Here is a 14,432-nt window from a genome sequence, read left to right on the forward strand (position 1 = left end):
CCGAAGCTGTGGGATGGCAGTAGCTCCCTCAGATTCTATTGCTGTTAGGGAGTTGTGGCCTGTATTCTGCAGCTTGGAGTGGGGAAAACTAGATAATATTGGCCACTACAGCCTTTACTGGTTTATTTTTACATCTGTCTTGAGATAATAATATTTAGTTTCTGTGCTTAAATTGCTTGCCACAGTTTGTCCATCCTTGTTGCTTATCTACATTTTTAAATTCCAAAACCTATATGAATAGAAATTGTTAAAGTTGTTGTGCTGGACTTGGCAAAAATGTAGGATGAGAAGGGAAGAAGAGTGGTTCAAATGGAAAGCATTTCAATCACTATGCATAATTTTTATGACTTTTATACATCAAATTCTTTGGAGGTGAAAGGTGGAAGACTGCTTTGGAAGAGTGTAGCTTTTCCACTCTCATGCATTACTGAAATTGTGTTTATCTGGACCTAATTAATACACTGCAAGAATATATAGATGTAATTTTGCAGTAACGACCCAACCAAAAATGTTTTAACTTATATTTAAAGGACTATATAGTACAGGTATTTTTTTTTAAACATCATATGAAATTGAAGTGGCATATACAATGATACATGAAAATATGTAGTCTCAGGACTAGCCTTTAGTATTCTGGTTATGTCTTGACTTAGGTTTTACTTCTAATGCTCTTTAAAAGAGGAAAAATGGAAACAAAATGGCAAGTGATGTGTTTACTTTCTTTAGCAACAGTTTCTAATCAGGGCACTTGTGTGGCTGAGCATGCCTATCATTTTATAAATGCTTGTTTTAAGATGTTTTTAGATAACTGTAGTTATAAAGTGTGAATGGGAATTGAAAAAGCCTTTGCATTTTGCAGCAGAGTAAAACTAAGGCTCTTCTGCAGATTGCAAAATGACACATAAAATCTGATTTCAACTTAGAATTTCTTATACAACTAATAAATTTTTATTTGTTTTTACTAATACTCGTTTACTGTGAACAGATTCCATCTTGCACTTACTTCTACTCTCAGATACCACTGTACATATATTGAGAAAGTGATTCTCTATTTTCAGAAGCTGAAAGTTGACTCTTGGTGAGAATTGCATTTTTTGATGCTGTTGGATACTTTTTTACCTTATCAAGTCTTGATAAACTCTTCCGGAATTACACTTAAAACATATTGAAATCTTCTCCCAAAAATGTATTTAGAAGGACAATAATAATTGTTTCTAATCATTGTTTTTGTTTCTTAAAAGCTTTGAAAAGTAAGCTTCCTTCACTTATACCCTCTCACTTTTTTCTGGTCAGTCTAAAACAGGAAGATAAATGGTAAGTGCAATGGCAACCACAGTTGGACCCTCTCATGTAAGGCTGCAGTATTAGGCTTTCCCATTGAAAGTTTCTATCTGTATCTTTTCCCTAACTCATTAAACTTGGATTTTTAAAAAATATAACTACTTTTGAAAGACATCTTGTAATCAAGTTTAATGCAGCTAGCAGTTACTTGATTTTGATAGATGATAACAATATTTTCTGTGAGAGGATTTCTTTTCCTGAAGCTTTGTTGTTGCTGGTGATGATGAACGTTAGAAATTCGATTGCATTGATTGTTAATCTAATGGGCAGCCTGGTGATGCTTAAACAATTTATTAATATAGTTGTGTGATCTCTACTAGATACATTATGAATTAACACTTTCATATTGTTTAGGGTTTTGCCCTTCCTTTCTAAAAGTCAGTTAGTTGAAATGTGCTGTTATAGCTCAGTAATTTATATGCATTCTGATTTCACAGTAACTTAATTGGGGAACTAATTTTCCAGTAGTATTTTGCTAATTTTTGTTTTGCATACATTCTTCTGGCTGAAAGAGGAACTTGATGATGGTGATTTATTTTGCAACGGCAGAAATATTTTTTAAATAGAAAATACTTCTGAGTGCCAGTAATACATTAATTACTCAGACATGTAGTGGTTATTATCCAGTTATGGATGGCTTGCTTTGATTTACATTGTTGAATCTCAATCACAGGCATTCTACAAAATAATTCTTGTTCCAAGACCTGCTTTTATTTGTGTCAGCAACTTAGTGTCTTGGATTTAGTGTATTAAAATAGTTTCTACGTGTCTAAAACAGAGACCAAAAATATGTAAGAGTTGGAGTCCTGGTTTTGTGTGGATGGATTTACTTCTGTAGTAACACTGTGAAATAGTGTTGGGTGGGTATAGTACTTAGTGAGACAATAGCTGCAATACCAGCCTTAAACTTAACCTCTATTCTTAATGGTAGTTTGAAGAGGGAATTGAGATTTTTGGACATCCTTGCCCACTTCCCTCCAAGGAAAACCCCTTTTTGAATGTGTAAGGGGCTGTTTCCTGAGTGTTCATCAGTTTCAATTTCTGAATGCTTGCTGTTTTTTTCATGTAAGACTTAGTACATTAAATATTTTTCTTCTGAATCTCATAGTCTTTTCAGGAATTATTTCTAGATGTTGTTTTGCTTTCCTTTAGTTTTTCTTGCAGAAGCATTGCTCTCAAATATGTTGAGTAATTATCAGCATAAAATGTCAGCTACTAAAGCAGTGCAGATGCTTCAAGAGCAGGGATTGTAGTGGACTTGGATCAAAAACTGTAAGACAGATAAGAGCAAGAAAGTAAAAAAGCACATTGCAGAATAGCAATGATGTTTATAGCTTCAGGAATGCCATTACAACACAGTTTTTGTTCTAAGAGTTTGGTCCTTTGGAGCAGTTTATAAATGTAATTTTCCATTTCTCACTGTTTGGAGCCCTATTGAGGCATGTTTTATCCCTCACTTCTAAGTTCACTTGCAAGTTAAGCATTAGGCATATTTTAAACAAGACTGTCAGTTAGATTTCCTTGAACTTCAGTAATTCAGGACTAGATTTTTGCACTTCTTGCCTGTTTAAGTTAATAGAACTGTATTTTGATCCTATCTTCTCATAGCATTGTGCTCAAAAGCTCCAGTAATGTAAGCAGTTGGAATTCTCACTGAATGGTAAATTGTTTCTTACCTAACTCTAAACGAAGACAGATTCCCTGTCTTAATAATAAATTAATGAAACGTTTCTAAGAATATTTTCAAATTTTATAAGTTTTCTAACAATTAATGTTGGTTATCTTATCCTGACAACCTCGTATACTTGATGAAGCTAACAGTGGTGAAGTTGTGTGAGTTTGTATGAAAAAAATCTCAGTTTCTTGCTGCTTTATAAAAGCTCTTCTGTAGAGCATGATTGGGCATGATGAATTGGAATACAGTCTGGTATACATAGTTCATGTGTGACACCTTAAAGGCTTTTTAAGGTAAAACTGACTTGGAAAGAGACAAATCATAAATGCACCAACCTGACAAAATACTCCTGCTGTTCTTGGCAGTGGTTTTACTTCAGTGATCAAGTTTCTTTCTATGCATAAATCAACATAGGATAGACCTTTGAGCAAGCATTCTATAAATAAGCAGTTTGTGGTTTTGTGTGCAGTCCTAGTTCTGGCCGTAACACTAAATTATGTTTATTTTTTCATGAGTGATACACATCAGTAGACAGATTCTTAAGTCATGCATTTCTTCTGTTCCTTGGTGTTTCAGATGCTAAATTTGTTGCTTTGGGCAAAAATAATACTTCCTTAACAAGCCTTAAATTATTCAATTTATATTATTTTCAGCAACTAAATAAATTATTTTCAGCTTTTAATTACATTGTCAGGTAGAAAAAACTATTTAACTGTCATATCTGCTTTTAGTATGAAAAGACATTGCATGAAAATGAATTCAGATCTTCAGTTTATCTTTTTGTAACATATTATATGCTTATATCCATAAATGAAGGTGTTTGTGGAATAAGTTCTTTTAGTTGTATTTCATTAATATTTTAGGATGGTTCATAATTGATTTTCTATGTCATGTCTTTATGTATGTCAAGGATGCTACTTAATGATTCAGTAACAGAGAAAGCAATTGTTACAATCATATATTTCATTTATAACTATATTTCTGTATGTATGAACTGCGAATATTTAAGCAATGTGATATTTTTTGTATTATATTTAGGAGACTAACCCTTTGCTCTGTTGCAGTCATCTTCTAACATTTGCACAAAGCGGTTTGGAAAATACTAATGTGCTTTACGTGAACTCACAAATAGAACAAGTGACTATTTACAAGTAATTTTTATACTTCAGCGTGCTGTCAAATGTGCAGTAATCTCCAATATGAATTTAGGTGTTGTGGTACTGCTTTTAAGCTTCCCAAATTTGTTATTTTTTACCGTAATTGATAGAGATATTTTTGTCTGTATTCTTTGGATTATCTGGTTTTGTTTATAACGTTACTTTCTCTCAGTAATGACGATCAAGAAGCTAAAATAACACTTTCCAGATGCTGCTTACGTAATGGTAAAATGACATTAGTTGTTGTTTGTCTCAGTGTTTCATGAGGCCTCAGCTGCAGCAGAGGCCATTTTTATTTAATTAGTGATAGAAAGACCTCAAATGCATCTGTGCTTGTTTATAGAATACTCCATTTGCATACTTAACTTTTGCTGTTTTATGGATAAGAATGAAAAAATCTAATCTAGAGCAGATTTTATACGTCTATATTCTATATTTTACTATTATTTCTGAAAATTCTTGCTGCTCACAATTTAAATGAAATCTTCTTATTCAACTTAAATCACTCAAATAGAGTTCTTCAGTTTTTCATAATCTGACAAGCAAGACTACTTAGAAATTATATAAGTTAAAAAAATTATTTATTGGTGTGTTTGATAAATGCTGTATGTATTTGAAGAAGCTAAAATTAATGTTTGCCTTAATAATTTTCATTTTTTCTTCCTCAGCTACTGGAGTTAAGTTTGACTTGGAATTTATACACATATTTACCCAGACTAAGAAGAAACTAACTTTCAGTTTCAGTTGTCTGCTTAGTACCTATTTTGGACTCACTCACCTCTCTAAATCCTGAGATCTTGCTTGGTGGCACTGAGACTTGCAACCAAAATAAGTTCCTCTGCTTAGAACAGTTTGTCTTTGTTCAAGGGATCTGTGTTTAAGGAAAGAATAAAACAACCAAGAAGCAATAAGTGAGATTTCTCTAGAAATAGTATTTTTTCATGTGAGGAAGCCTGTTTAGTGTCCTGTTTCTGTCTCTCAAACCAGTGCTTTCCAAGTAGTTTTTCCTCTTAAATGTGACCTTTTGATTAGCCTCTAGCATTTGCCTTCAGTAGCTCTCACAGAGCAGAAAATGGTAATAGTGATAATGCAGTAAACTGATAGAAATAGAAATAAATGTAAAATAACATAGTGCTGTTGCCTGTCTGTTGATACCAATATGTTATTTTTTAAATTAAAATATTTATTATTTTTCTTGTGAATATTCCACAAACCTCCTTGTCAAAGTAGTTTTTCCTTATTACTGGAGGTTGTGCTTGTTTTCAATTATTAAATCTTCCATGAGGAAAACGGGCTTTAAATCTATTACTTCTGTCTTCCATCAAGTACACTTTAATTGAGCAAAGATTGGGTATTACTTTCCAAATTAATTACCACTTTTGATAAAGTGTATATTTTGGCAAGAAGATGAGTTTCGGTAGAGCTGTTTTGTAACTGTTCAGATGCGGAGTTAAGTAGAAACTTAAACCTAAAGAGTCAGGTATATCTGTGGTTTTCTATTCAAAGATGTTTCTGCCTCAACATAATCTTAAAATCATAGCGTGGTTTGGTTTGGAAGGTGTCATTAAAGGTCATCTAGTTCATTGCCTCCTGCAATGAGCAGGGGCATCTTAAGCTACATTAACTTGTTCAGAGCCCCATCCAGTCCTTAATGTTTCCAGGGATGGGGTATCCACCACCTGTCTGGGCAACTTGCTCCAGTATTTGCCATCATTGTAAAACTTTCTTCCTTCACCTAATTGGAATACCCACTATTAGTTTAAAACTATCACCCTGTGTCCTGTCACAGGCCCTGCTGAAACATTTGTCACTGTTATGATTTCCTGCAGTGGCTAATGGAAGAGTGTTTGTATTAGTTTTGTTCTGTACATGACATGAAGCTCTTACTACAGGTCCCAAATGCAGTTTGGGTTAGCTGCTTTTGGCAGGATAGCTAGTAGTTGTCTCTTCTAAGAAAAAGACAATATAATGTTGAAATTAGATTCTTCAGGCTTTATCTTCCTACATGCTTCTGGGTTTTATAATACTTTTGAAATGTTATTTACTTAGAGTCTTCCTGTTTGTTTCCACCACCATTTCTGAATGATTAAACATTTGTTTTAACTATAGGGGAGCTTCTGAGTTTAGATAAGAACCAGCTATTCATGTTTGTCCTTATTGATTGGGTGGTCCCCATTGAGTCTCTGTCATAATTCTGACCTTTGGGTCTATTGTATGTAAATAAAATAGTAAGTTTTGTTGGATGGTTTTGATGAAACCAGACAGTGTAGCTTAAGAGTGTGTGGACTTGGATTAGGGTATTTATCTAGAAAGCAACGTTTCTCAGTCTGTTTGGATTTATTCAGATGACCATTTTTTTACATTTTTGATGGAAATACTTGAATTTTCTGATAGAATGTATTTTCATCAGTCAGTACTTTGTTCAAATGACAAGCATCTTCCTCATTCAAGTCTGCCTCATGTTGCCCCAGGAAATGGCCTACAAGTTGCATAAAAGAGCTGCGGAGCTTGGCTTCCTGCAAAAAGTTTCACTGCTGTTTCTCTGTTTATATTTTCTTATGTTTTAGTGTGCTGTATGTGTGGACGGGCCATAAGTTAATTGGAGAAATCTTAAACATTGAACTATTCTGGTTGTAAGCAACATCCATAACATCTGTAAAAGACACTCTATGGGTGCTAGAAGTTTCTTCTACAGGACCACTTTGTAGGATTGAAAGACTTTGGATTTCAGCTTCCTTTTAACAAATACTTGCACAGTCTATTTACTTTGCAACTCAAATTAATTATGAGTTAACAACTACAGTTGGACTGGCTTTTACGTTATAATTTATTTGGCATATATAATATCTACTTGGTGAGGAAAAATGTATAATAGAGAAGTCTGGCAAAGGGTCATATTTAGTGCACTGTGGCTATAACTAGCGGTGCTTTTAAGGTGATTTTGCAGTCTTATAGTTGACACTTCTAAGAAGTAGATTTTCACTTAAACATAAAGGGTATTCTTGGCTGATTAATTTCTCTTCTAAGTAAACTGATGACTTTCACTACATCTTATCATTGAATCTTGCCTTTGGGGAAAACTCTTTTTTTACTCCATCCAGTGTTCACTCTTAAATATTTGTATAGATTTGGGGTTTGTACAGGGAAAACGTAACAATTTGGGAAATCTAAAATGCAGCATTGTTCTATAACACCTGATTTTCAGTTAAGTATTTTAGTGCATTTCTGTATGAGGGTAGAGTTAGTCCAGTTTTTGTTACCAGTTAAGCAGCCCTCCAAATCCACCCCCACCATGGTAAATAGTGGAGTGCATCTTAAATAATTTGCAGCCTGACAGGTTGTCGTTTTGATACTTATCCACTCTTTTGACATTTCTTCAGCTCATATAAAACCAGTATAATTCTAAGATGAAATTCTCTAATGTGCCTCCAAAGATGTGAATATATTGTGAATGTAGTGTAATTGTTACATGTCTCAGTTGTGAACTTGGTGATGTGCTGTATATTTCTTCTAAAAAGTACTTCAGTGGGTAAGTAAACAGTAAAGTGCCTTTGAAAAAATATTTGTATTATGTTCAGCTGTTGATTTGTATTTAATTAATATTTTTAGTTTTTCAACTGTTACTGAAAAAAGGAAGCTAACAGAAATGGGAAAATTTTTTTTATATTTTGGTTCATGAATCTAAGGTGGCTCCTAAATACAGCAGATCCAGATTAATTGGCAGAATTGAAAAAGTTGCAATTAAAGGAATTGATATAATGGGATCTCATTTTTCAAAGGATTTCCAAATCCTTTGGAAGGTGATTATCTTCTCTAAGCACCTTTGTCTTGTGAAAATTATTTCTGAATTTTAGCTAAAAATATTTGAGAAAGCAGAGTTTTACCTCGCTTGTGAGTCTTAGTTGTTAAATCAAGGGGAAAATTTGCCAGAATACCTCTTTGCTTGTTTTCTCTCAAATCATCAAAAATAATGGCGTTTGGAAAACTATCCTTCTTTGCCGTTCATATACAGTGAAGGGATATGGTAGGATTTTTCTTTACCTGAACAGATGATGTAATGGTGATTGGAGGCATGGAATTAAAATATTTTGATTTTGTTCTTAGCTGCTGTATATACATGCAGGTTGTTTAGAGCCTGATTTTGCTTTCTGTGTACCTTTTTTTTGGATGATGAATAACGTTTATCTCAGGTTATGAGAAAATGAAATAAATAATAAATTTTTTGTCAGTTTTATAGATATTTTATATACAATGTTTTACTGTATTTTAACAAATGGAAATAAGAGAGGTGGGAGAAAAGCTCACAAATTATATTAATGCAGTGGCTTAAATGCAATATTAAAATTCAGTGAAGGAGCAAGTAACTACAAGACAAAATAATGAAGCAGAAAATACATAAACTGCAATATGGAACCAAGTTCTATAATCAACACAATAGGTTCCATGGTATATCTTAGCTTCTTTTAGACTATTTTCTTTCTTGTTAACAAGTTAGATTGTAATTTGAATTTTGAGCTGTAATACATTCTGAAAGTATGAGTTCTTATGTAAAACAAAGCTGTTACTTTGGTGTGTATTAAATAGTATTGTCTTTAACCTTTAGAATTAACCTTGTCTTTAATCTTTAGGACTATTAAATGTTGCTGGTTAGTGATATATCCCCTAAAGGTCTTGCTATTGAGAGTCATGTTAGTGCAATTAAACTGCTTTCGTTTCCAAACTGTCAGTTTAGACCTGACTTTAAATATCATGCAAGGATTGATCTATTGAAAGGGAGCTAACTTTAGTTCAGATTGGGTTTTGCATCCAGCTGTAAGCTGGAGAATGCAAACTCCAAACCATTCTGGGAGGTTCACAGTGGTTTAACAGTTTACTGTAGAAGTATTTTTAAATGATAACTTCAATTTACATTGCTAAATACTTTTGAGGAGTTTTAATTGGGTGTTCTTTGTCTGTGGGCTTTAGTTATTGAGGACTATCCTTAGCAACTGATGCAGAAGGAAAGTGAGATCCCACAGGAGTTGAAGACTTTTTGTTCTCAGAACTAAAAGAAGAGAACAAAGATGTAGGGCATAGAGGTTTTTCACAAATACATCCCTATACTTTTGCTGTTAGTTTTGAAAGAAATTCCCCTCTTCAAATAAAATTGATACTTCCTTTGCAATCTTACTGAAATGACAGGAATACTTAAGAAATATGCTGGAATAGTAATTTTTTCTGTAATTGTAGTTTTTGCTACCATTAGGAGCGTTTCCCCAGTTTGTAGCATTTACTGGAATATGTCTATCTGATTGTATTTCATGCAATTTGTATTCCTAATTTTACCTATGTGATACTTTTTTAATGTTGGGGGGTTTTAATGTTGCAACTTAATAGCCTTCTTAGTATGTTTTTTCAAAGATTGAGTCCTGGAGACAGCTATTAAACCTAAAGAAATTTCTTTTCATTAGGATTCCTATTTAAAAACAGGACTCTATAGTTTACTGCATGCTATATGTTTTATAGCTATGTTTACTATAGTTGTTATCTAGTTTAATGCATTTGTGTAGATTTGTGTGAAGTAAGAGAGTTTATATTTTTTTAGACTCTTGAGTGAGCACTATCACTCAGTTCCTAGAGTTTTGAGTAGTTTAGGCTGGAAGACATTTTTGGAATCATCTAGTATGATGCCCAGCTCGGAGTAGGGATCAGCTCTGAATTTAGACTTTGGTGCTCAAGAGCACATACAAATCTTGGATTTTGAAAGATCAGTATTTTTCATGTAAAATTACTTACTGCTGTTGCATATGAACTGTGTGGGGATATTGTAACTTTTGGATCTTACATAGAGCTCTTAATTGAGGAACAAACCAAAGAGGGAAGGGTGACAAGAAGGGTGGATGAAAGAGAAATCTTTTATTATTTTAGCTTCTTCCTGCCACATAACTTCCAGTGCACTTGTCATTGGAGTGAAAGAGTGGACTATTCTGAGGAAAAAACCAAATAATGCATAATCATAAAAGTGTCCCCCAGATTCTAGTTCTAAGTAACTGCTAGTTCTGCTAACTAGAAGCTTTAATAACTTGTATGATTTATGTCATTAAAATATAGATGTCTTTCAGTAAGTTACAATTTAAGTAAGGTTTAAGGGCCTTATGCCTCATTAAGAGGTCTTTGGAAATAATTTTTCTTTCTAGAAGGAACTTAATAAAATAAACCACACTAGAACGGAGAATAAATTCTAGTAAGAAGTACAGAAATGTCATACCTGTTTTCACAAATATATAGTCTGTTAGAGAATAAAGTTCAGTTTTCATGTTAATGAAAAAAAGTGAGAATCAGCAGCACTGTTAACTACATTTTACTCTACATACACAACCTAGATAAAGTGCTAATAAAACTTAATTTTCAAGTTTATGGGGAAAGTGTTCTTTTCTTGCTAAGACATTTTTTGGATGCCATGTCTTAGCATTTTTGTGGTTACTATACTATAAAAGGTAAGTAAATATCTGCATGTTCTTCTGGCCACAAACCATTGAAAACTGTATGGTCTGCCATCATAATGATTCTGAGATATCTTGCTTTTTTGCTGTTCTAAAATTTTCCATGCCATATTTTGTTCATACCATAATTTTTGACAGTTTTGTTACCATGAATATTGCATCACTTGGAGACAAGAAAAATTTTCACTGGGTTGCTGCAATCGCAAGGGCTATTTTTAAGGAAAAAAGTAGCACTGGTTTGTCAGTTTAAAAAGTCACATTTATGACTATTTGTATTTTACTTGCAGTGTGACCTGTATCAATTCTTAGGTGTTTTTCAAACTATTTAGTTTCATGGTTTTGTAGAACATTAAAAAATAGTGTTATATATTTAACAAATTCAGAGGAATCATCTTGGCTGTTCTCTGTATATTTAGACTGCTGTATCAGTGGTGATAAGAGGTGTAAGAACATAGCACATGATACACCTCAAATACTTTGGAAAACTGCTTTCAAGTAATTGGTAAAAATGGGAGAATCTATACTATGTTAAATGTTAAGTACATAGTTTGAAAACTTGAGTGTATTCATTATTTTGGTGTAGATCTACTTTTTACATTTGACATTAAAATTAGTTGGCATTGTGAGAAATACAATTTTTAATGTAATGTAATTAGTATAATCCTATAGTTTGCCATCATAGCAGTTTTTCTAAAAGATTACTCAGATGAATTAGACCTTTTTGAAGGTTGTCTGCTTTAGTGAGTTCTGAAGTATTTTACAAGAATCCTGGCAACAAATAATTTGGAAAAGTTTGAGTTGTGTAAACACTGCTTTTTCAATCGGACATTTTTTGTTTGCTGACTTTGTCTTTTTGATAATGTTTTTTTCTGATTTTCACGAAGTTTAACTTATGCTTTTCTGCATATTCTTTGTCTTATGGCTTTCTTTTTCCCCCTGTAATAGCATATAATCTATTTTTCTTTTTCTCTTCCTGTTAAGATTGTTTTCCCAGGTATGGGTGACTTCAGAGGTTCCTAATCATGCTACATATTTCTCTCTTAAGAGTTTTGCCCCGTTCTTGTGCTGCTCAGTTTTAACTCCCTGTTGTGGGTAGTTATGGGTGGCTTTGGGGAAGGGACTGAAGCAGGCTGTTACTGAACAGAAGAATGGGAAAGTCATATAGTGAGGAAAAGAAGCTTTGAGAAGGTAACACTATTGTTGTCAAGCTCTGCAAAAGGCTTGAGTATCTGAAAATGAAATTCTCAGGTGGGCTGGAATTACCAACCAGGAGTGGTTCAGCTATTGTGTCTAACTGCCTGTTGGTATTCCTTTCTGTTATGTGTTGGGCAAAACCCATGGACTTGTTGATCTAGCTTACCTGTAGTAACATGTGTTTGCTCACATAGTAAAGAGCTGTCTAGGATCTGATTTGTGTGTGACAGGACTGAATTTTTGTTACCACACAGGTCACCTCCAGACAGAATTTTTGAACATCTAATGACATAAATGATATATACTGCAGGTTAATGTTTGAAATTGAGTATTTTTTCTGACAGGAAGTGTAAACTTGCTAATTCTGTGTTATGAGTATGAAAGAATTTTCCTGTGCTGAAAAGTCAAAGGAACATGATATATTTTGTACATGCATCAGTAGGAATAATTATAAGCTGCAGCAGCATCTTAATCTTGCAGACATGTTGCTAAAGTAATAGCCAGCAGAGACCTTAAGGCACATTTATGGGTCTTGATTTTATACCTGAAATGTTTATGTTGTAGTAATTCAACACTGAAGTTAAAGCTAAAAAATGGCAAATAATTACTTCATGTTTTTTCTTACAAATGTTAAACTAGACTAAACAAAAGTAGGTTCTACCCATCTTTGTACTTCAGTTAACTGAAGATTGGTATCATTTCAAGACAGGGAAAAATGGTTGATTGCTAGGAAGAAGACTAGTGTGTTTTTTAAAGAAAGGCTACATCAGAGCTTGCATATGCTTCTGTCCTTTACAAAGAAAACAAGTTAAGTTCTAGTAACTAGTGCAGCCTTACAACTCTGTACTTAGCATCCTTATCTAGCCAGTATAGTACTTAGCCTTGCCTTATGGCACTTGTCACATTAAAAAAACCAATACCAACCAACTTGCAGTTGAACCTGAGATGAATCAAAGAAGGTTTGTGCCTACTGTAAAGTCTGGTGCTTTGCTTTGCAATGAAAAAGTTTCTCACAACTGTTCCTGGCATGTCCGCTTGTCACACAAAGTATATAGGCATGCACCTATGCACAGAATCTGTCTAGTGTAAACTGATAGCCACAGTGTTTCCATATCCTTTTGGGTTAGGGACTTAGAGTAGGGATCATATACCACTTTCCCTTCTGCTTCCTGATGTCAAGACTGAGGTGTACAAGCAGTCTGATAATCAATATGGTTGTATGCTGATTTGTGATTAACTCATGTCAAGTTTATGGGTATGGTTGATCCCTGTGGGGCTGCTGATTTTACTTGAAATGGCAATTGATGCTACTGTGAAAGGCCTGTCAGAGTAGCTGCATGTTCTCTAAAAAATTTTTAATGTGGGTTCTAGGTCAGAGGAAGAGATCTTCCTTAGTGTTCCATCAATGGCCTTTTTAGCTGGACTTTAAAGCCTGCCTGTGTCTTTTAGTTACCAGACCTTATTTTTCTGCTCCACATTAAGGCATATTTTTTTTGAAAACAGTGTGTACTCTTCTTATGTTAAGTAGTTTTTCTAGGTTAATATGAGTTATTACAAACAAAGTTGTTGACTTGAGAGCTCTTAATCATATATCTCAGGGCAATTTCCTATAATAAGATATTTAGGTAAAACTGTTGGTTCTGTTCTGTCAACTAGTGGTGTCTGCTGCTTCAAGTGGCTGAAGATAGAAGACTCATGTTTGGCATCCCAAATATGATTGACCAAACCAGACTTCTGTGAACCTGTACAAATGTGATGAATGTATTTTGATTTATTATTGTTTCCATGTAAAAGTTGCTTATAGACTGATTTAGTTGCCTAGTATGTGGATTTCTTTTCAAAGTGCATCTGAACTTAGTCCCTTAAATCATAAATGGAATGGCTTTTCACAACGAGGTAAATTGTTTCAATTTTCTTATTTTTAGCACATGTGTGTTTGTTTTCTCAAGAGCAGAATACTTGTTAACAGTCCTGTAGAAAATTAAGGAGAATTTTTTAAAATAAATGTCTTTAGGTTTTGTTTTGAATTGTGAATATGTTTCTATTTAATTTTTTTTTATGTAAACAGTAATCCAAAAATCCCTTGGAATTGTCTCTGATAGAGTATTTTGTTTTCCTCTAAGTGATGATTTTTTTGCCTCTTCGGGTAACCTTTGAGTATTGTTTCACAGCAGGCTGGGAATCTTGTTCAGTTCTGTAAGAAATCTTTTGCTGTTGGGTGACTGACCATCAGTTGAATCTGGATCAGTTTGGTGTGTTGTCTGTTTAGTTTAAATGCATGTTACAGTTTCTGGTGACACTATAGTTTTATGCTGGTTTTAAAAGGATGGTCAGTATCTGAACTAACATCAATAGCAAAGTATAATTCATTAAAAAAATATACCTCCTCCAAGTTAAGTTAAAACTATTTGAACAATGATGAATTGGTATGTTGAATTTATATACTGTAATATAATACATCAGAGCTTTGTTTTCAATCAACACAAGTAATTTTGAGTCATGAAATCAGGTTGAGTATTATTGAACCACTTGGCCTTTAGGCAAGTATTGTAATAAGATCTGTTTGTTTACAGGTAAAATAGA

General features: G+C 33.6%; 1 protein-coding gene across 5 annotated transcripts in view; it reads left to right on the forward strand.

Annotated features, from left to right (window-relative positions):
* Positions 1-14,432, forward strand: part of PSPC1 (paraspeckle component 1) — a 55,918-nt gene that overhangs the window by 12,292 nt on the left and 29,194 nt on the right. The window contains exon 7 of one of the 5 annotated variants that reach the window (XM_030275773.4): positions 4,842-13,876. The exons of the other annotated variants lie outside the window; for them this stretch is intronic. Coding sequence (XP_030131633.1) covers positions 4,842-4,904 — 63 coding nt within the window. The 3' untranslated portion in view covers positions 4,905-13,876. Of the gene's footprint in view, positions 1-4,841; positions 13,877-14,432 lie in introns of those variants that run through there. 5 annotated transcript variants of the gene reach the window in all.

The sequence above is a fragment of the Taeniopygia guttata genome, chromosome 1 (genome assembly GCF_048771995.1).
Source record: "Taeniopygia guttata chromosome 1, bTaeGut7.mat, whole genome shotgun sequence".
NCBI lineage: Eukaryota > Metazoa > Chordata > Aves > Passeriformes > Estrildidae > Taeniopygia > Taeniopygia guttata.